Source organism: Aedes aegypti, chromosome 3 (assembly GCF_002204515.2).
Source record: "Aedes aegypti strain LVP_AGWG chromosome 3, AaegL5.0 Primary Assembly, whole genome shotgun sequence".
Classification (NCBI taxonomy): Eukaryota; Metazoa; Arthropoda; class Insecta; order Diptera; family Culicidae; genus Aedes; species Aedes aegypti.
Genome location: NC_035109.1, coordinates 287840416 through 287861218, shown reverse-complemented (window position 1 = coordinate 287861218; position 20803 = coordinate 287840416). Strand labels below are relative to the sequence as shown.

General features: G+C 42.3%; 1 protein-coding gene across 1 annotated transcript in view; it reads right to left on the bottom strand.

Moving 5' to 3' along the window:
* The window catches only part of LOC5574230 (fibrous sheath-interacting protein 2), a 33114-nt gene extending 12825 nt beyond the window's left edge, over positions 1-20289 (bottom strand). Inside the window, exons 1-3 of the mRNA XM_001661235.2 lie at positions 19794-20289; positions 19598-19726; positions 19325-19455 (exon numbers count right to left, since the gene is read on the bottom strand). Of these exons, the coding sequence (XP_001661285.2) occupies positions 19325-19455; positions 19598-19726; positions 19794-20120 (587 nt within the window). The 5' untranslated portion in view covers positions 20121-20289. The remainder of the gene's footprint in view (positions 1-19324; positions 19456-19597; positions 19727-19793) is intronic.
* Between the last annotated feature and the right edge of the window lie 514 nt (positions 20290-20803).

The following is a 20803-nucleotide window of genomic DNA, read 5'->3' as shown; positions in this document are numbered from 1 at the left end:
GTGATTTTTCGAGCACTTCGAAAAATGTTTTCAAATTATAGTTTGTAAAATGCTATCAACAAAATAATACTGCTTTCTTACAAAAATGATAATAAAAATATTGGAAATACAAAAATTTGTTCCTTCGATTTTGTGTCGGTATATTCTATTATACCATAATTCTATAAGTCGATGGTCCCTTTATTATGGAGAGTCGACTGTAGTTTATATCGTAACATATATTTCGTGGATCGTGTAGTTAAAACACACGGACACGGACACCGTTTTCAGCCATTTAGCAGCACAGACTGTTACTTAACACTAGACAAAGAACAAGCATGCTCCAATGGTACAGCCGAGAAACATTGCTCACGAAAAGTTTCAATGGCTGCAGCGGGAATCGAACCCACACCCCATGACACGATGCACTCATTGCCTGACGACACTAACCGCACGGCCACGAAGCCCACAAGTTCAGAGTTCATATCATATAAGAGCAATATAATGACGAGCGTCACGCGGAATTTACTACGCAGAATAAAAAAAAAAACTGAACAACTTTGCCGAAGATAAAACCTTCAAAAAAGAGTTCCTTCTGGAAATACATATAGACGCCAGCACCACATGCTGGTTAAATTTTGAACGTATGTTCATGACTAATTCCTTATTCTCTCGAACAATTTTATCCTTCTATAAGTCGGGTCTCGGGGATTCAAACCCGGACTCGAATGGTTCGGGACGGATTTGAAGGCTAGAACATTTTTTTCGAGTACGTCGGAATCGGGCTTGTAAAAATTCGGATTTAGATGGACTTTAGTAAGAGTTATGGTAAGAGTAACAACCAAAAAGCTTCCTTATGCATCAGAAACGATGAATTTATCTATTTTTAAAACTCGGTCTTTTCTTACAAAAAATGCTTAGGTTTCGAGTCAGATTCGGATTTGAACAGCGGATTTTTTTTTCAAGTTCGGGTCAGGTCTGAGTACGGGTCGGGTCCGGGTTTAAAAAAAATAAAGTAAGTCGGGTACGGGTCGTGTTTGGGCTCATAAAATGTGAAACCCCCCTCTAATAAATAACCTCTATCGGAAATACAAATCGACGTCAAATCCACCGGGTGGTCGAGCAACTTTGTGGAAGACAGCATCCTTCTAAATGACTGTGACGCGGGTACGTCACAGTTTCATGGTGCGTTATGGAGAAAAGATATACAAGGAAAAAAATTGAACAATTTGTTTCATAATCCTTCATTCATTTGATTCTCTAGTTTGAAGAAGTAGGGACTATGATTCTGATGCACGGACAATATCTGTGTAATTTCTACCGAAAGTCCATATCGACGCTAGCGCCACGCGGTGGACGAGTTCTGAACTAAATTGTATCTCATGTGGAAGTCCTTATCCTCCTGAACAACTTTGCCGAAGACAGCATTTTTCTATGTGCTAGCAATCTCGAGTTATCGCATAATTAGCCTCTACCGGAAGTTCATATCGACGCATGCGCCACGCAGCGGTCGAGTTCTGAACTAAATTGTATCTCATGTGGAAGTCCTTATCCTCCTGAACAACTTTGCCGAAGACAGCATTTTTCTATGTGCTAGCAATCTCGAGTTATCGCATAATTAGCCTCTACCGGAAGTTCATATCGACGCTAGCGCCACGCAGCGGTCGAGTTCTGAACTAAATTGTATCTCATGTGGAAGTCCTTATCCTCCTGAGCAACTATGCCGAAGACAGCATCCTTCTATGTGCTCGCAATCTCGAGTTATCGCATAATTAGCCTCTACCGGAAGTTCATATCGACGCTAGCGCCACGCGGTGGTCGAGTTCTGAACTAAATTGTATCTCATGTGAAAGTCCTTATCCTCCTGAGCAACTTTGCCGAAGGCTGCATCTTTCTATGTGCTCGCAATCTCGAGTTATCGCATAATTAGCCTCTACCGGAAGTTCATATCGACGCTAGCGCCACGCAGCGGTCGAGTTCTGAACTAAATTGTATCTCATGTGGAAGTCCTTATCCTCCTGAACAACTTTGCCGAAGGCTGCATCTTTCTATGTGCTCGCAATCTCGAGTTATGGCATAATTAGCCTCTACCGGAAGTTCATATCGACGCTAGCGCCACGCGGTGGTCGAGTTCTGAACTAAATTGTATCTCATGTGAAAGTCCTTATCCTCCTGAGCAACTATGCCGAAGACAGCATCCTTCTATGTGCTCGCAATCTCGAGTTATCGCATAATTAGCCCCTACCGGAAGTTCATATCGACGCTAGCGCCACGAAGCGGTCGAGTTCTGAACTAATTTGTATCCCATGTGGAAGTTCTTGGTCCCCGAAACAAGTTTGCTGAAGACAGTACATTCCTATATGGCCTGCATCTTATACAATTTGGTGATGACTGCAGATTTCTGGACTGAGTGTACTGAAATTCCACGTGGCCAACATGGTCCCCTTCGTAGCCGATTCCCGGTGGCCACTGGATCCGGAACCGGTATTCCAGGTAGTGATCAGAGTCTTGAGGAGTATATCTTTAGAATGCGGCATAAATTTCATTATTCGGTTGATATTTCGCTGATTTATAGGGGTATACATTTCTGGGTCATAATGACCCCAGTATCTTATTAAGTTGTTTTTCTTAACATCCGCGGAAGGTTAACTCATTACTAATCACTGTTCCTATATTCTCTTTTTCTCTCCTTCTTGTCTGTTGCATGATTATGAGCATCACTAATATAATGCATGAGCATGCACAATAAGAATAATTTCAGGATTGAAAGCAGTACATGGATACCTGGATAGAATAGCTTTGAAAAGGATGCTCAAAATAGAATATTTCTGGTCAGGGAAGTACCATCATCAAGGGTATGTAAAATTTTTCCATTATTAACTCATAGATCACTCAAACAAATGAACTAATAATATCAAATATTTTTATATAAATCAGCATCGTCAATCTGTGCAAAAACAGATAAAGTTTGTAAAGTTATCACCATCGATTGAATTGCGCTCTTTATAGTAATGTTCAATCAGTATCAAAATCTCCTAAAGCGTCGCATCGTGCCATCAGCAGCCCTTAGCATCACTCTCATATTGTTACTATTTTGTTGTTTATAAAATTTCTAGAAAGCGATCAGCATATTCTTTCTTACTTGTACAATGGCCGATCTATTTGGAATTTTAATAAGTCAAATCAAACTTCAAAACTCAAATTAAATTGCTTTCAGCACATTTACATTTTGCAGCATTAATCGCATTACTGTGTCAAGTCTTCTCCTAGGGGGGTCCGTAGCCTTTTTTTTTTGTTTTTTACAAGGGGGAAATCTGCAAACAGATCCCCTGAGAAGATAACTCAGGGAATGCGGGGATGACGCACCAACGACGACCCGCTAAAACCAGCCTATGCACTGTGCATGAGCAATTCATTTAGAATTGCTCAAGTGGTGAACAGTGCATCGACATGACCCTTGGACTCAGACCCTTATCTCCCCGGAACCACCTTACGGTATTTCTTCGGGAAGGGACCAGTGCATATAGCACAACACGTGTAGCAGACGTAGCCTAGGCAAACTGCTTCTCCTAGCCGACTTAAACAATGTTACAAGGGACCAGCCTCGGCAGGGCTAATCCTCTGCAGCCAACTCTTGGTCGGCGCGCCATAGACGCTGCAATTCTAACATAATGTGAGTGACAGCCGTAGTTACTGCATTCCAGCACTCGGCATCCGCACACATTATCTTTATAATATTGTCGGGGGACGTGTCCCCTCCGCATGTAGTGAGCATGCGACCTATCACAACAATGAAACGGGGGCAATCGAACACGACATGCTCCGCTGTTTCCTCTACACCAGCACAATTGGGGCACGCAGGAGATTCTGAGTGCCCGAACCTATGCAGGTACTGTCTATAGCAACCATGTCCTGACAGAAACTGCGTCAGGTGGAAGTTCACTTCCCCATGGCTTCTACCATACCAATCTGACACATTTGGTATTAGTCGATGGGTCCATCTACCCTTAGTGGAGTTATCCCATTCCTGCTGCCAGCTTCTGAGCGTTTCCTCTTTACACGTGTCGCGGACTCCTCTGGTACCCCTTTGGTTGAAGCATTGAACATCTTCCTTGATGATGAGCCCGATGGGCGTCATCCCGGCTATGATGCACACGGCCTCTTTAGATACCGTCCGGTATGTACTTGCTACTCTTAAGCACATTATCCTGTACGTGCTTTCCAACCGCTTTAGGTTTCTGTTCGTTCTAAGCGCTTTTGACCAGATTGGTCCTCCATACCTTAGTATGGATAGCGCCACGCTTGCCAGCAGCTTGCGTTTGCTGGCAATTACAGCAGAGCTGTTAGACATCATCCTCGAAAGCGCCGCTATAGCCGTAGATGCCCTTTTACAGGCATATTCAACGTGGCTAGCGAAGCTCAGCTTGTCATCGATCATTACCTCAAGATGCCTAAGGGATCGCTTGGACTCTATGGTGCAATCACCTACCGAGATAAGCGCCCGTTGCTCGGACTTGCGGTTGTTGACCACCACCACCTCAGTCTTGTGACGGGCCAGTCCTAGTTTCCTAGACTTCATCCATTCCTCAACCAGGGAAATAGAGTGCGCTGCTGTCAACTCTACTTCCTCCATCGATTCACCATAGACCACTAGGGTGATATCGTCGGCGAAGCCAACAATCTTAACACCCGTCGGAAGGGGCAGCCTCAGTACGTCATCGTACATCGCATTCCATAACAGCGGGCCCAGGATTGAACCTTGAGGTACTCCCGCGGTAATTCGAACGCTTTTCTGCCCCTCCTCTGTGTCATACAGTAGAATCCTACCATCAAAATAGCTTTCTAGAAGCTTACACAACTGCACCGGTACCTTGAGGCGGTGAAGCGCGTGTGCTATTGCTTCCCAGCTTGCGCTGTTGAACGCATTCTTCACATCCAGAGTGACAACCGCGCAGTAACGGATGCCGCTCCTTTTATGCTCGATTGCCACCTCAGCTGTTTGAACGACCGACTGGATGGCGTCCAGAGTAGATTTACCTTTTCTGAATCCAAACTGGTTGTTGGACAGGCCGTCCGCACTCTCCGTATACGGTACTAGTCTGTTGAGAATCAACCTCTCCAATAGCTTGCCCGTCGTATCTAGTAGACAGATAGGTCTATACGCCGACGGGTCACCTGGTGGTTTTCCCGCCTTTGGTAGTAGCACCAATTTCTGTCGCTTCCATACATCCGGGAAGATTCCTTGATCAATGCAGCGTTGCATCGTGGTTCTGAACATGTCCGGATCCGTGTTCACTGCCGCTTTTAAGGCAACATTCGGGATACCATCGGGTCCCGGTGCCTTGTTTGACGCGAATGATTTCACGACTTCTGCCAGCTCTTCGTTCGTCACTCTCGCCACTTCTTCTCCTTCGCATACGGCGCTGGGGGCCATGGGCTTATGGGATGGTGCGGGAAGAGTACATCGATTATTGATCGCAGCAACTCGGGCGATTTCTCTTGGGGCGCTATGGCTCCTTTGGTCTTAGCCATTACCACTCTGTAGGCGTCACCCCATGGACTAGAATTGGCACTCTCGCATAGACTTTCAAAGCATGCCCGTTTTCGACTCTTGATTTCCTTTTTGAGAGCCAACTTTGCCTCTCTGAATGCTGCACCGCGTTCCTCTCTTTGTGCTTCTGTGCGTGCGCGTTGCATTCTTCGTCTAGCCCGAAGGCAGATTGCTCGAAGATTTGCAATTGATTCGCACCACCAATACACTGGTGGCCTGTTCTCTCTAGGAGGGGCTTTTCTCGGCATGGAAGCATCACACGCTCGTGATATCATCGCAACTAGCTCTTCACCGTTTAGGTCCAGAGTGTTTCGTTCGCGCCTCAGGGCTTCAGTGAATACTTCGCCGTCGAAGCGCGCTGTTTTCCATCCTCGGGCTTGGGTCGAGTTACATCGCGCTGCCTTCTGCCCACCTGGTATTATACTATAGCGAATCGATTGATGGTCGCTATGAGTATAACCGTCATCAACGCGCCAGTTCATGGTACCTAAAAGGTTAGGACTACAAAACGTCACGTCGATGATCGATTCTGCACCATTTCTGCGGAAGGTACTCACTGTACCCACATTTGCCAGCTCTACATTTAATGCGGCCAGGGATTCCAACAATAGCTGGCCTCTTTGATTGGTGCAGCGGCTACCCCACTCCACTGCCCATGCATTAAAGTCGCCAGCTATCACTACTGGCTGCCGATTAGCTAGTTCGGCCATCATCCTGTCAACCATGTGGGAAAATTCCTCAATCGACCACCTTGGGGGCGCGTAACAACTGCAATAGAACACGCCGTTGATTTTTGCTATCGCAAAACCGTCATTTGGGCTAGAGACTACTTCTTGGATTGGGTATCGTCCTGTCGTCCCTATAGCTGCTAGCTGTTGAGACCTATCCGCCATCCAGTTCCCGTTGTTGGCTGGTATGCGGTATGGGTCCGATAATAACACCACGTCAGTCTTGGTTTCTGAGACTGACTGCCAAAGCAGCTGCTGGGCTGCATCACAGTGGTTTAAATTTAACTGTGTTACTTCCGTTTTGGCTGCTTTGATACTCCGCTTGTGCCCGGACATTTGGGTCCGCCCGTTAAGTGTCCGTTGTCTGCTCTGTCGACACATATTAGGCACTTAGCGATTTGCTTACAATCGCTTGCCCTATGGCCTTCAGCGCCGCATTTTCTGCACATCTTACTTCTGTCGGGACCATTGCAATTCCACGACTTATGGCCCTTCCCGAAACACTTGAAGCAAACTTCAGGAGGCTGTTGTATGGTCAGCCGGCAAACCGACCAGCCTACCTTGAGTATGCCCAAGTTCTTCGCTTTGTTGGCCTCTGCGACCGGCAGCCTGATCGCCGCCACCTGGGTGCCCTGCGGGCCCTTTCTAAGGTGGATGGCCTTACTGGCTACGTCGATGTCACACTGCTCTTTGAGGGCAGCCGAGACCTCCGCTGCATCGGTGACCTCATCCAGATTTTTACACTGGAGAGTCGCTTCAGCAGTAAGGGATCTTACATCAACCTCGTCACCAAGTACTTCTTGTGCCAGTTGCTTATAGACTGCACCCTTTTCCTTGGCGTCCTTCTTTAAGACTAGGATCATTTCACCAATCCTAGTTCGCCTTATGCTTCGCACGTCTGCGCCCAATGGCGATAGCTTCTCTGTGCTTCGCATCGCCTTCAGAACCTCGGCGTATTTTGCTTCCTCCGTTTTGATAACGAGGGCTTCGCCTAAATTCCTACGTTTCGCTGTTTTCGGTTTAGCGCTCTCCTTGGGCTCCGTTTTCGGTTTCCTCTGTTTTTTCTTATTTCCAACTCGTATCCACGGGTTGCTGTTGCTTTGCGCCCGTGGCTCCTTTTTCTTGGCTTTCTTGGCCTTAGGATTGGTGTTGGCCTCTCCTTTGTTGCCATGTCCTCTTGATCGCGGGGCTTGGCTCGTGCCAGCTTTTCCGCTTTGGAGGACGGCCGCGTAGGTCCCTTTTCCCTTAGCAACCATACGTCTTTTCGCCACGTATTCATCCCCGGAAGCTTCCCTCTTCCGCATCGCGTATCGAATAATATCATCAGATATATTCGCGTTGCCTGTGAAGGAAAACACTTCGGTCTGACACGACCTAGTGTCTTTTTGGCCTTCTACCTTGCCCAGTTGTTCCTTGGCTTTCTCGTAGTCCTGCTTTGCAGCTAGGACTGATTGTCGCAATTTCAGTAGACTTGTTTTCAAGTCTTTGCTGATATTTGTTTTGCTTTTAACATATTCGATGATGACATCAAGTTGCTCAGCAGCTACCTGCATTTTAGGGAGGTACTCCCTATTGCGATCCATGGCCTCGATTAGTCCCGGGCCATCGGTCACCACACATGTTGCACTGGAGCGGCCAGTGCCTGCCGTCGTCACAGTATCTAGGCTTTTGCCCACACTGTTTTCAATAAAGTTGGTCGCCTCCTTCCTTGCCGGGAACCTTAGCCGGTTACTGATAGGTCCAGAAGCCTCTCCTTCACATTCCGCTAGTTGTTTGTTTTGGTTGATCATCTCTTATGGGTCCCCCTGAGAGCCGCTATCCATCTCCGCTGGAATAGTCGCCTTTATAATCCCATGGTTATCTATGCAAGCAGGGAGGCCATGCTAGGGTTGACATAGTCCTTTATGGGGTACTATGTTCAGAGCCGGATCGGCGCAGGTCAGGTAATGGCATCTGAGCCTACTCCCGCCCAGTTGGAACAACCAGGCGACGGATTTGGAACGTACTCTAAGGCCTGCCACGGTTTTACGGGACGGGGGCAGCCTGCGCCATTAACCCACTCGCCGTTTCGGGCCAGTGTCACCCGACCCTACTAAGGGAGTAGAATGTCGCCGCTGTCAGCCTCAAAGCATATTATCCAGTACATATACCGTTACTTGTCCTTTGTCGTGCGCTGCCAGTATACATAATTGGGGCCGTACTGGCGTTGGTCCCAATGTGCTCGAAGCACTCCTACTTTTAATTCCATGCCTTGTCCGTTTGTATCGCGACCAGTATGCCATAATCAGGATCTCACTGGTATCAATCCTGATGTGCCGGTTGGCACTCCTGTTAGTTTGGGCTAGGGTACTTTAAGCGGCACCGGTCGCTGTGACAGAGTTGCATTCGGATTTTTGTGGTTTTTATGAAGGTTCATCAGAGCCCACTGCGAACTTCACCACATCCTGGGCAACTCCCCAACTCGCAGAGGTCGGGGGGGGGGGGGGGGGGTTCGTTAAGCCCCTGGACTGTCGTCCCTGCTGCTCCGTAGCCTTGAGGTAACGCTTTCGCTTCATAAGCGGAAGGTCATGGATTCAATTCCCAGCCCCTCCAAAAAATAAACCGTCCAGCCACCAGAAGACGCCGCACGGAGGACCGTGCATAGGGGAGCACATCCATCCTCCGTCAGTATCAGATGGTGACTGAGACAAATTGACCCACTTCGCAGGCAGCTAGCCTCAAACGACTCAGGAAAACGGCAAAACGAACCACCGCAAAAGAGCAACGGACTATGGCTTATGGAAATCGATTGGACCAACAGCAGAGCACTCTCCTACCTGCTCGGTGTGAGAGCAAAAGAGCAGAAGAGAGTGAAAGAAAATGTAAATATAGATTAGTTAAAAATAAAACTGCATCGGTAAGGAAGATACAGATAAAACTGATTCCGGCACAGTAGTGGCCACGAGCACGGAGTGCCTTAATAAAAAAAAAAAAAAAATAGTTATTTAAAAAAAAAAAAGTCTTCTCCAATTCCCTATACCCTACCCCACCCCTCCTTATCCTTTCCGATGGTGTTCAAGTGGTCCGCTTAGACTATTACGGCCATTACCTATCCCTTCCCCCGGCTTTGGACTGACTTGCGCTCTCATTGCCCCACCAAACGCTGCAAAATGAAAATGAAATATTTATCAATAATATCAAAATAAATTTCCTTCGCAATTTTCTGGAGAAATTCCTGTACTAATTCTTTGAGGACTTCTTGGGAAATGCTTGAAAACAAAATCTGGCCTAAAGAAATTTTAGGAACAATCTGTGGAGCAACTTCTGCAGTTGACTACAGAGAAATTCCCTGTAATTCCTTCCTCTTAAAGATATTATAAAATCCAAAGAAATCTTTAGAAAATCTGAAAATACTGCATGAAATTCAGAAAATTCTGGAATCTTGAGAGGAATTCATGGTAGAATTTAAGTTTGCTTAGGAGTTATCCTTAGAAAAAATGCAGTTTGAATACTTCAATTTAAGAAGTTTGAAAAAGTATCACTCAATGGACTCTTGGAGAAATCTTCGGAATATTATCTTAAAGAAACTTTGGGCGAGGGCTGAATATAAAACTTTTGAAAATATCTGGTCAACTTTTTCCAATAATCCATATGGAAACTATCTAGGGTGCAGAGATACTTGGGCACTTCCACGATGTACTTGGCATCTGCCAAATTGTATGAAAGTTTGCAATTAGAAGCACTTCCATTCAACGCATATTATGGCTAAATTTGAGCTCAGTAGCTTTTAAAAAAAAACCACTGCCAAAGTGCCAAGAATAGGATCCGACTCCCTACTAACTTTTGGTTCTTAATCGGTTTTTATTTGATTTCTTTATGTATGTTTGGTCTTTTTTTCGCTTCTTTTTGATTTCTCATTGGTTAATTAATTTGTTTTTTGCTCAGACATTAGGCCTTCAACACTACGTGCCCCGGGATCCAAAATGTTACGCGTAGCCCCGGGATCCAAAGCATCAAAATGGATTTTCGGCTATATCTCAGCGATTGCTTAACCGATTTTCGATTTTTTTTCACGTTTGTATCTCAAAAACATATTCTCAAGGGAAATGTTCCTTGACAACTGGATGTTACAGCTATGAAACGTGGTGTTTTTGACCGTTGCAGTCTTTGAGAGCAGCAAGAACAGTTTTGCTTCAATATCCAACGGTTTCGGTAATTTATTTTACTCTTTTCAAGGATAAGAAACTACATTCTCTTGTACATAATTCAAGCGTGTGCTAAAATAAGGGCGTAAGTCGCAGGATCGATTTCTCTTCATCGATCCTCTCTTCTGTGAATAAAGGTAATAAAAAGCGGGATTGTTAGCATTTTTAAGGGCGATTTACGCCCTTATTCTAGCACACGCTTGATATATGGGCATTTTTTTAAATTATCGGACAGGTTTGGGCCGGAGGTTCTCCGATTTGCATGAAATTTTCACCAGAGGTAGAGCTCGTGGATACATGACCAAAAGTGAAATTCAAAAAAATTATAGTGGCTTATTTTCCCGGAAAACTCTAGATGAATTTTCACGATTTCTCTATATACCTCAAACTTTGAAAATTCATATCTCCTGAACTATGCATTGTAGAACAAAAGTTTTTTAGTGAAATCGAAAGGAAATTTTCTCAGCAATCTATTAAAAATATAAAAAGAAAAACATTTCTCGGAAAATTTTTCACCACGGAGAAAATTGTCGGAAAAATAGCGAAAAAACTATCGTCTGTATCATGAAAAATTTTCAAAAAAATGTTTTTTGTTTTATCAATCCATACTCTAACTTTCGTCCATAGACGCCAAAGTGGTATCTTTTACCGTCTAGGCGACAGAACTGAAAAACCGATGACCACCCGTACGCTTCCCATAGGAAAATGTGTTCTATTGTGGGCCTCATAACCGTGCGCTAACGGCGGCAGTAATTTACACGCATTGTAAGTGTAACACAGTAAACCATCCTTTCCTTTCCAGTCAGAAGAACCTTTTCGTCAATCGGACCACTCTCCATTGGTCAGTTGGGTGTTTTGTGTGCCCTTCATCAGCAACGTTATTTAGTATTAAAGCTAACAGCCTCTATGAAAGCCGCACGGGAAGTTCTTGTTACAATCAATCATTATGGTAACGTTTGAAGGATCAAATCTCAAGATCCACTTTCTTTGAAAACTTATGAATATATTGTTAATATGTTGTTTCGGCCAGGACGTCTTTCCTACGTTGTGTCTTTCACGATACAACGGACGGCAAATCAAGCGAACGGTTTTACTTTAACAGATTTATTACCACTGAGAGTTAGCATGCCTGCTCGGTGGAGAAACGAAAGAAACTACATTCTTACAAATTCAATGGGTGCGCCTTATACAGGCGCACGATACGGCCAGACAAAACATACAATAATTATTCAATACGCGCGTACGCTTCTCAATACAGTTTGGCGCGCTGCTGGGTCGGCGCCAACTGTAGAGGCTGCACGCTGACTGGCAGTGGAATATTCCACAGCAGCCATCAATGGAACAATAGATAGCGTCCCTGAGTGTTATACAGTTGATTGATATTATATACATGCAAATACTATACTATATTCTTCCAAGGAACAATCAGAATTTATATCAAATATATCACTTTGTTAAACTGAAAATTTATTCGCGCGCTTTTAGTTAATTATCTAATCATTTGATAAATTGAACAAAATTTGAAAAAACCAAGAAAATTACAAATAGCTTTTTATGTGACTTTATGTATGCATAAATATTCTTCTATGATACTGAGGGTCAAGCATGGGAAACACTCATTCAGTTATTGTGTTTCCCTCACTCGCTTCCACGCACAGTCGGGAGCGAGAAAGCCGTTTTTTTAACCAGGCTGAACGTTTCAATTTCCAGTGCCCATTCTGCTTCTTCTGCTTCTAAGCGAAACAAAAAAGGCATCTGATCAGTCGAATGCAATACCAAAATTCTGACAAAGGTCAAACATTTGAAAAGGGCCCAAGAGGTCTTGAGCCTTTTTTCAGAAACGTTGCTGTTGAGCCCTTTTTAGCCCGCCCACGCAAACTAATCCCACTATCAGAAAGATTGGTGTTAGCTCTTCCTGATAGTGGTATTGGTGAGCGTGATCGAGTTGACCCAATTCAGCGGCTTGCAAAGCCAATGTTTACCAATGTCGATGTGCCCTTTTGAAATGTATGTCCAGGAATGATTGTTTACATTCTGATTCCGTTCGAATTGCATTCGGGTTTGAGTGCTAATGAGCGTTCACTGACTGGCAGTCCACACCACGGAATGATTCAGTGAGTAGGAATCCTCTCAGTCAGTTCAATGCATTTGGCGAATGGATGCTAAGTGCATTAACTCGTGCCTCGCAGATACAAGTGTATTGGTATTCACTTCTCTTCGCTTTCCTTCCGATTGTCGCTTTTACACAATCGATTTCGACGCTTTCATGCTACACTCCGCCTAGGACGGTTCAGCTATCACTGAATGTTCGATAGCAGCAGATGTTTTGCTATTTTTCATCGGTGGCGTTCGGGTGAGAGTGGATTTTTCCATGCTTGCTGACGGTCAGTTCCTATTACCTATATTATTAAATGTTAGGATCGTTTTCAATTAAAGAGTGTTGGTCTCAATAGTAAAGTTTACGAATAAAGGACATACAAAACACCCAACAGACCAAAGGAGAGTGCTCCGATTGACGAAAAGGTTCTTCTGACTGGAAAGGAAAGGATAGTTTACTGCGTTACACTTACAATGCGTGTAAATTACTGCCGCCGTTAGCGCACGGTTATGAGGCCCACAATAGAACACATTTTTCTATGGGAAGCGTGCGGGTGGTCATCGGTTTTTCAGTTCTGTCGCCTAGTTGGTAAAAGATACCACTTTGGCGTCTATGGACGAAAGTTAGAGTATAGATTGATGAAACAAAAAATATTTTTTTGAAAATTTTTCATGATACAGACGATAGTTTTTTCGCTATTTTTCCGACAATTTTCTCCGTGGTGAAAAATTTTCCGAGAAATGTTTTTCTTTTTATATTTTTAATAGATTGCTGAGAAAATTTCCTTTCGATTTCACTAAGAAACTTTTGTTCTACGATGCATAGTTCAGGAGATATGAATTTTCAAAGTTTGAGGTATATAGAGAAATCGTGAAAATTCATCTAGAGTTTTCCGGGAAAATAGGCCACTTTAATTTTTTTGAACTTCACTTTTGGTCATGTATCCACGAGCTCTACCTCTGGTGAAAATTTCATGCAAATCGGAGAACCTCCGGCCCAAATTGTCCGATAATAAAAAAAAATCCCCATATGGTAGTGCTCTACATTCGTTTGCGGAAAGTTAGCGCGGACAGCTAAGGAGCTAAGTCGGACTCAATTATCCCGAGTATTGATTTTTTTTCACTCCGGATAATCAAATCACTAAGAAAAAATTGAAATCTTCGATAAAAGAACTTAAATTTTACCTTTTTTTCGTTGTTTTATTTATATGATGCGGTGACGTAGCCAGAAATTATTTCTAAGAACAGTAGGGGACTTTACATGAAAAAACAATTTTTGACCATGATACACAAAAAAACACTTTCCCATACCCCCCTTTTCGTAAATACGTTCAAAACTGCAAAACTATTCATATTGTATATTGCAATACAGGTCGGACTCGATTATCTGGAGTATCGTTTTTTTTCACTCCGGATAATCGAGTCCTCCGGATAATCGAATCACTAAGAAAAAAAAAATGAAATCTTTGATAAAAGAACTTAAATATTATCATTTTTTTTGTTATTTTATTTATATAATGCGGTGGCGTAGCCAGACATTTTTCCTAGGAACAGTAGGGGTCTTTACAAGAAAAAAATAATTCCGGATAATCGAATCCCGGATAATCGAGTCCCCGGATAATCGAGTCTCCGGATAACCGAGTCCGACCTGTACCAAATTATCTCAGATTTATGCATAACAGTTGAAAAGCACGAACATCAACAAACAAATTCCGGGTAATCGAGTCTAAAATTCCGGATAATCGAGTCCAACCTGTACCACGGTTAAAAGTGTAGGCCAAAACATTGTGAAATTATAGATAAATTACCGACACCGTCGGATATTGAAGCAAAACTGTTCTTGCTGCTCTCAAAGACTGCAACGCTCGAAAACACAACGTTTCATATGCTCAAGTTAGGCACGATTTGGAAAAAAAAACTGTTCCTAGGGATATTCAAATTTCCCCTAGAAAAATTGAAGCAATACAAATTTTTAACTGAAACTGCATGAGAATCATGTCAAGTCTTACCGAAGAAGTTATTATTTTAAGTTTTTCAGTTTCGAATAATCGTGAATAATAAGAAAAAAAAAACACATTTATTTTTAAAAAATATTTCAACCGTTCCCAACGAGGCAAATTTGGGTAGGCTGACCAGCCCACTGAAGTCTGCCGTATTTTACACGCTTGATAATGTTCGCATCTTTGTACACTTGATACAACTCGTGATTCATGCGTCTGCGCCACACACCATTTTCGAGTTTCCCACCGAGTATTGTCCGCAGCACTTGACGCTCGAAAATACCGAGAGCTTTCCGGTCTGACTCTTTCAACGTCCACGCTTCGACCGGAAGAATCAATGTTTTGCACAGGGCGAATTTTGTTTCCGTTTGCAAGCTGCGGGACCTAAGCTAAAAGTAGTCCGTAATATGCCCTATTTGCAGCCGCAATATGTCTTTTCACTTCTCGGGAAACGTCGTTGTCACATGTTACAAGTGTTCCAAGGTAAAAAAATATTTTCAACAACTTCAAACACATCCCCATCAAATACTACCTCAGCATCTACGCCACCATGCCTGACTCTATCTCTACCTGCAACCATGTACTTCGTTTTGGTAGAATTAATGGTCAGGCCAATCCTCGCTGTTTCCCTCTTCAGAGGCTCGAAGGCCTCTTCCACTGACCTGTGATCGATTCCAACTAGGTCTATATCGTCCGCAAAGCCAAGGAGCATGTGCGACCTTGTGATAATTGTGCCATTTCTCTACACGCCAGATCTCCTAATAGCACTCTCCAGTGCAATGTTGAACTGTCAATTCGAAAGCGCGTCTCCTTGCTTCAACCCGTCTAACGTCACGAACGAGGTTGACACATCGTCTGCGATCCGAACATTTGATTTTGAACCATCCAGTGTAGCACGTATCAGCCTGATTAGTTTCGCCGGAAAACCATGTTCAGACATTATCTGCCACAGCTCATTTCTTTTCACTGCGTCGTACGCCGCCTTGAAATCAATAACCAGATGGTGAATCTGCAAGTTACACTCCCGATATTTATCTAGGATCATCCGCAGGCTAAGCATCTGGTCCGTTGTCGAACGGCCCTCACGAAAACCAGCTTGGTATTCGCCGACGAAGGACTCCTCGAGCGGTCTCAGTCTGTTAAACAGGATTTGCGACAGAATTTTATACGCTGATTTCAGCAGGGTAATTCCTCTGTAATTGGCACACTCCAGTCTGTGCCCTTTCTTGTAGATTGGGCGTATAAGGCCATCCAACCAGCCGGTGGGCAATTCTTCGTCCTCCCATACCTTCAGAAGTACTCGATGGATCGATTGATAAAGCTGCTCACTTCCGTCTTCAGAAGTTCGACCGGGATCTCGTTCTTCCCAGTATCCTTACAGTTCTTCAGCTCGCTGATAGCCTTTTTAATCTCTCCTATGGTTGGTGGGTCCACAGCTTGGTCGTCGTCATTAATGTTCATCACAGTGAATCAATTGTCACCCAACACGCTGCAACAAAGACATTGTCATCTCCTATTCTTGTTGCAACAATTTCATTCCGCAACATGGGTTTATCATCAGTTGAACAAAATATGACAAAGATCGATCACCAAGTGCGCAGCGATTTTCTGGGCTTCGCATTGCAATTTTTGAGAACTTTCTTCGTGTTGGTAGACATTGACACATTATCAAACAGCATACATAAAACAAATCTGGATTTGTGTTTAAAATAACTGATTAATCGCGAGTTGAAAAGTTTGCAACAATGTTGTGCTCTGTGATTGTCATGACAATTTTGCTTTTGATTGTGTCCTTATCCGCAACAGTTGTGACAAACGGTTGTGAGCGAGCTTGCTTTGTTGTTTGTTTTTCGTTTATTTTGATGATAATTTGATTCACTGGTTCATCATGTTCCTCGCTACATTTCCATTTTCAGCGTTTAACAATTGAGCACTTTCTACTTCCACGTGGCAGCCACCGCCGTTTTATCGGTCAGCAAATTCCCTTCTCGATCATTGCACATGGCGCGTACCATTGACCGATGCATAGAAATGTACGAGTTCAGTGAGCATGTTTGAGCAAAAATATAAATTTTGGATTACGCTTAAAATTTCTTTTACAGTCGACTCTCCACATCTTGATATCGAAGGGGCAGGGAGAGATCGAGACAAAAACATTTTTTAATGAATACTCGATTGAAAATCACTACGTTACTAGGAAAATAATAAACAAACGAACGTCATTTCTGCAGTCATTCTATTCACAGTCTGGCGGATAGAACTATCGGAGCCAATCGGATCGGAGCCAATTGAACATGACAGGTAGAGAGTGCTTGAATCGATGGACAGTATTGTGACCGTAGAAATATTTAATCAACAAAAAGAAAACATAAAAAGGAAAGTCACTTGGAGGCTTGAACATTTTCTTAAGTTGACAGCGATTTTGGTGAGATTTTAACGTTGCCAGTTCTCGGGAATTTCTATTCGCCAGTCTGTGAATAAAGTGGCAAAGAAATCATCGACATGGGGAGAGATATCGAGATGTAGAACATCGAGATGATTAAAAATTCTACGAGAAACTTTAAATTTTCATCCCGTTCGTCTGTAAAACAATGTTTAAAGCAATGATATGTAGTTTTTGTGGCATTCATTCTGTTGTAGAAATCTAGTGAATATGTCTGGAAGAAATAGTTATTGTTGGATACACCTAAATTCTTTTTTACTAAAAAAAAAATACGAAAAAACTTATTTGTTTCAATTATGTGCCTTTAAAACAAGTATCAAAGCCACGGCATGTAGTTTAGTGATATGCAATTTATTGAACAAAAAAACACCTTTATTTAAGCAGAAAGAGAAAATATGGATCAGGTTGAAAACTTCTTTTGCTTAAAAATCGTGAAAACCTCTAGTTTTAGAATTTATTTATCTGTAAATCAGAATTAAGATCTACGATATATAGATTTATCAGCAATAAATTTCTAGTTGAAATTCAGAGAACATGTTTAACATAAAATAGACAAATTTGATTACACTCCAAATTTAAACAACATATGCACTGAATTTTCAAAAGCTAAATCATGCCGCAAAAATTACTTGTCATTCCTTTGAATATTGATGGTTTTTTGTTTAAGGTTAGGCGTTATCCAAAATTTCTATTTCTGCTCAACATGTTAACTGAACTTGTACAATCTAATTTATTCCGAAAAAATACATGTCATCGGTTTGATATTTGATTTATAGGCAAACAGGTTAAAAAATAATATTTCATGAAGTGTTTCAATTAAAATAAATTTTAAATGTACAGTTAACTCTCCCTTACTCGATATTGAAGGGACCATCGAGTTAGGGAGGTATCGAGATACAGAACACATATTTTTCAAATTTTAAACATTTAATTATTTTGACAAAACACGTTCAAAATAGTAATATAAATGTGAAATATAATACAATTTTACTACATTTACCTATGTGAAACTTTTTTAACGGTCGGCAAAAATTGAAAATTTTATCACCCAGGAATAGGCAGTAAACCTCAATTTTACTATCAATTTAGTCATAATATTCAAATTCTTGAATTTATTCAACATTTGGAGGACATTTGGAACTTTTCATGAAAATATCGAGTTAGAGAGGTAAATTCACTTGGGAAACAGGAACAGATAGCATCGAGTTAGGGAACATCGAGTTAGAGAGGTATCGACTTACAGAGGTATCAAAGCATGCTAAATTGAAAGGACCGCGCATTCCATGGAGTTAGGGGAAATATCGAGTTACAGAATATCGAGTAAGGGAGAGATGACTGTAATTTATATTTCTACTCAAAAATGTTCTCTAGACTACTTCAATCAAATGAGAGTCGAAAAGTAATGAATCATTACACAAAATTAATGAAACTCAAAAATTATAAAATAATGGTGAATGCATTCCGATATCATTTCTGATACCCTCCCCTCAAGTGGTCTTCTACGAAATTGTCGTAATTTACGACTCGTGCTGTAAAACTCATCATTCTGCAACTCGTTCCGTAAACTACTATTTGCTTTACATGCATAATTTGTCTTATTATCAAGGGTCATTCGGGTTTGAAAAAAATGTAACATTTGCGGCTAAATTTGACACGATTTTCATGCCGCTTCAGTGTGCGAAAAAATTGTAGAGTGAAGTGGGGCCAGAGCTTCTTTTTAAAATTAGCTCAATTTAAAACATAACTTATAAATATTATTGTAGTTCGAATGCAAACTCAAGTAAGAAACGTTCACATCAAATATCATAAAAATCGATAGAGATTTGAAAGAGTTATGGCTATTGGTTGTTTTTTCTCACGTGAATATTGTTATTTTTGGTCGATCTATCATTGCATTTAACAAAATGAAATTTTGTGTTTCGACCAGCGAACTTTTGCCTCACTCTAGATTCGAACTCTTGCCAAACCGCTGGGGCAAAAGTTCGATTCGATTCGAATCAATTTTAATACTGTTATAACTGAAAATGGGTAATTATTTCGAAATAAGTTTGTTCAGCAAATTTATAGGTAATATGTTGTAGATTCACCGTGTGGTATTTATTTATTTTCAATGGCACTAGTTTTGCTGAGAATATCGATTATTCCACTAAGTTCGAACGTTTGCCCCACCTGCAACACCACTAGGAACAATTTTGAAAATCGGCTGAACCGTTGCTGAGATATGGCTGATTGAAATTTAAGGTAAAACTGATATTTGATCCCGGGGCTCCTAGTGTTAAAGTTAATATTTTTAAAACACTCATTCGCTGCTACCAGTCCTAATATAGTAATGTAATTATTACCTATGTCGTTTTGCTTCCCTCAAGTTATACGCTTTGCATCTCTTGCGTTCGAATTTATTTTCAAAGTCATAGTGTTTCTTAATATGCAGGACGGCCTTTTTGTCGCGATATTCATCCCACCAAATTTTATCCTATGAAATACAAGAAATAATGAATGATAGATGTTTTTTTTATGTTCACTATCAGGTTCTGGTTCAAAAAAGTAAGAGGCAGATATTTAACAATTATTAGGTAAGTGAATTTCATATCAATATTGTTTCCCAAATCACTTACCAGTTTCTGAAATTGCTTCCGAATCTCATGCTTGTGCAGCTTCCACAGATAGGAACGCCACCGATTGAATTCCGCCAAGCTGCAGATGACTTCTCTTTCATCATTGATCAGTCGTTGCTTTTTAAGTATCTAAAATCATTCAACGATCAATTGCACAAAATTTCTGTTAAGTGATTTCATCCACACATTATCTCACCTGGCCAATATCAGTCCCATGGTAGAAATCCTTCAATTGCTTATCGTGCAGCGGTTGATACAGGAAGGACACATCGCGACCGTGTGGGTCAGTCAAGTCAAATCCGTAGTCGGCAGGTTTGCCGTGCCAAAGGCCTTGTCCCAGGCAGCCTCGGGTAAATGTGGGTGGATGAATTGGGCACGCATTGGCCGGTAGTTTTTGATCAAGCGTTAATTTTTCCCACTGGGGTAGGCCTCCGTGTCGCGGTAGTGCTCCATCGGATTTGGGAATCGATTCCAATACCTTGGAAAAGGTAGTGGGACGATGAATTTGCAGGAAATTTGACATTTTCCTTTCCTTCTGGTCGTGTCGTCAATTTCTCTGGTAATGTCGCAGCTACTTGGATCAATTTCATTGATAATAAAGGAGGCATGAAAGTTTCTGACAAGGTTTCTGAAACAAACTCTGAAAGAAATTGGGAGGATGAAATATATCACCAAGAACTACTGAAAAATAGCATGATTGCTAGCGCATGATGGCTTACTATAGTAGATTGTCCTAAAGAACTTGAAATTAGTGAGAACCAGAGCTACAGGTTCAAAGTCTTGAAAAAGGTGGATGGCTGTGATGGCTATTACCGTGGCCATCATGTAAAGAACAAGCGGACAATGCTGTATCGTGTCAGCACTGAGGAGGCAGCCCCTCTAACAAGATGGTGGTAGCGCAATCCTGGTCTATCAAAAAATCTTCACCAACCACGAAAGGCAAACGGATTGATTTTACGGCATCCAACTCGGCAACGAATAAAGAACAATGATTGGAAAGGCGGATTATGGAACGTGAGTACTTTGAATGAACCGCGTGTGTTGGACTCCTGGTTCGTGACCTTTGAAATGTCGGCGTGAAAGTGGCAACTATCCAGGTATCAGGTATCAGAAGGCCGGCTCCAGAGGCACGTTCCCCGCCATTTGGGAGATTTGTGCCATCGCCATATTCGAGCCTATTTCATCATCTACTCGATGGGAGAGGAA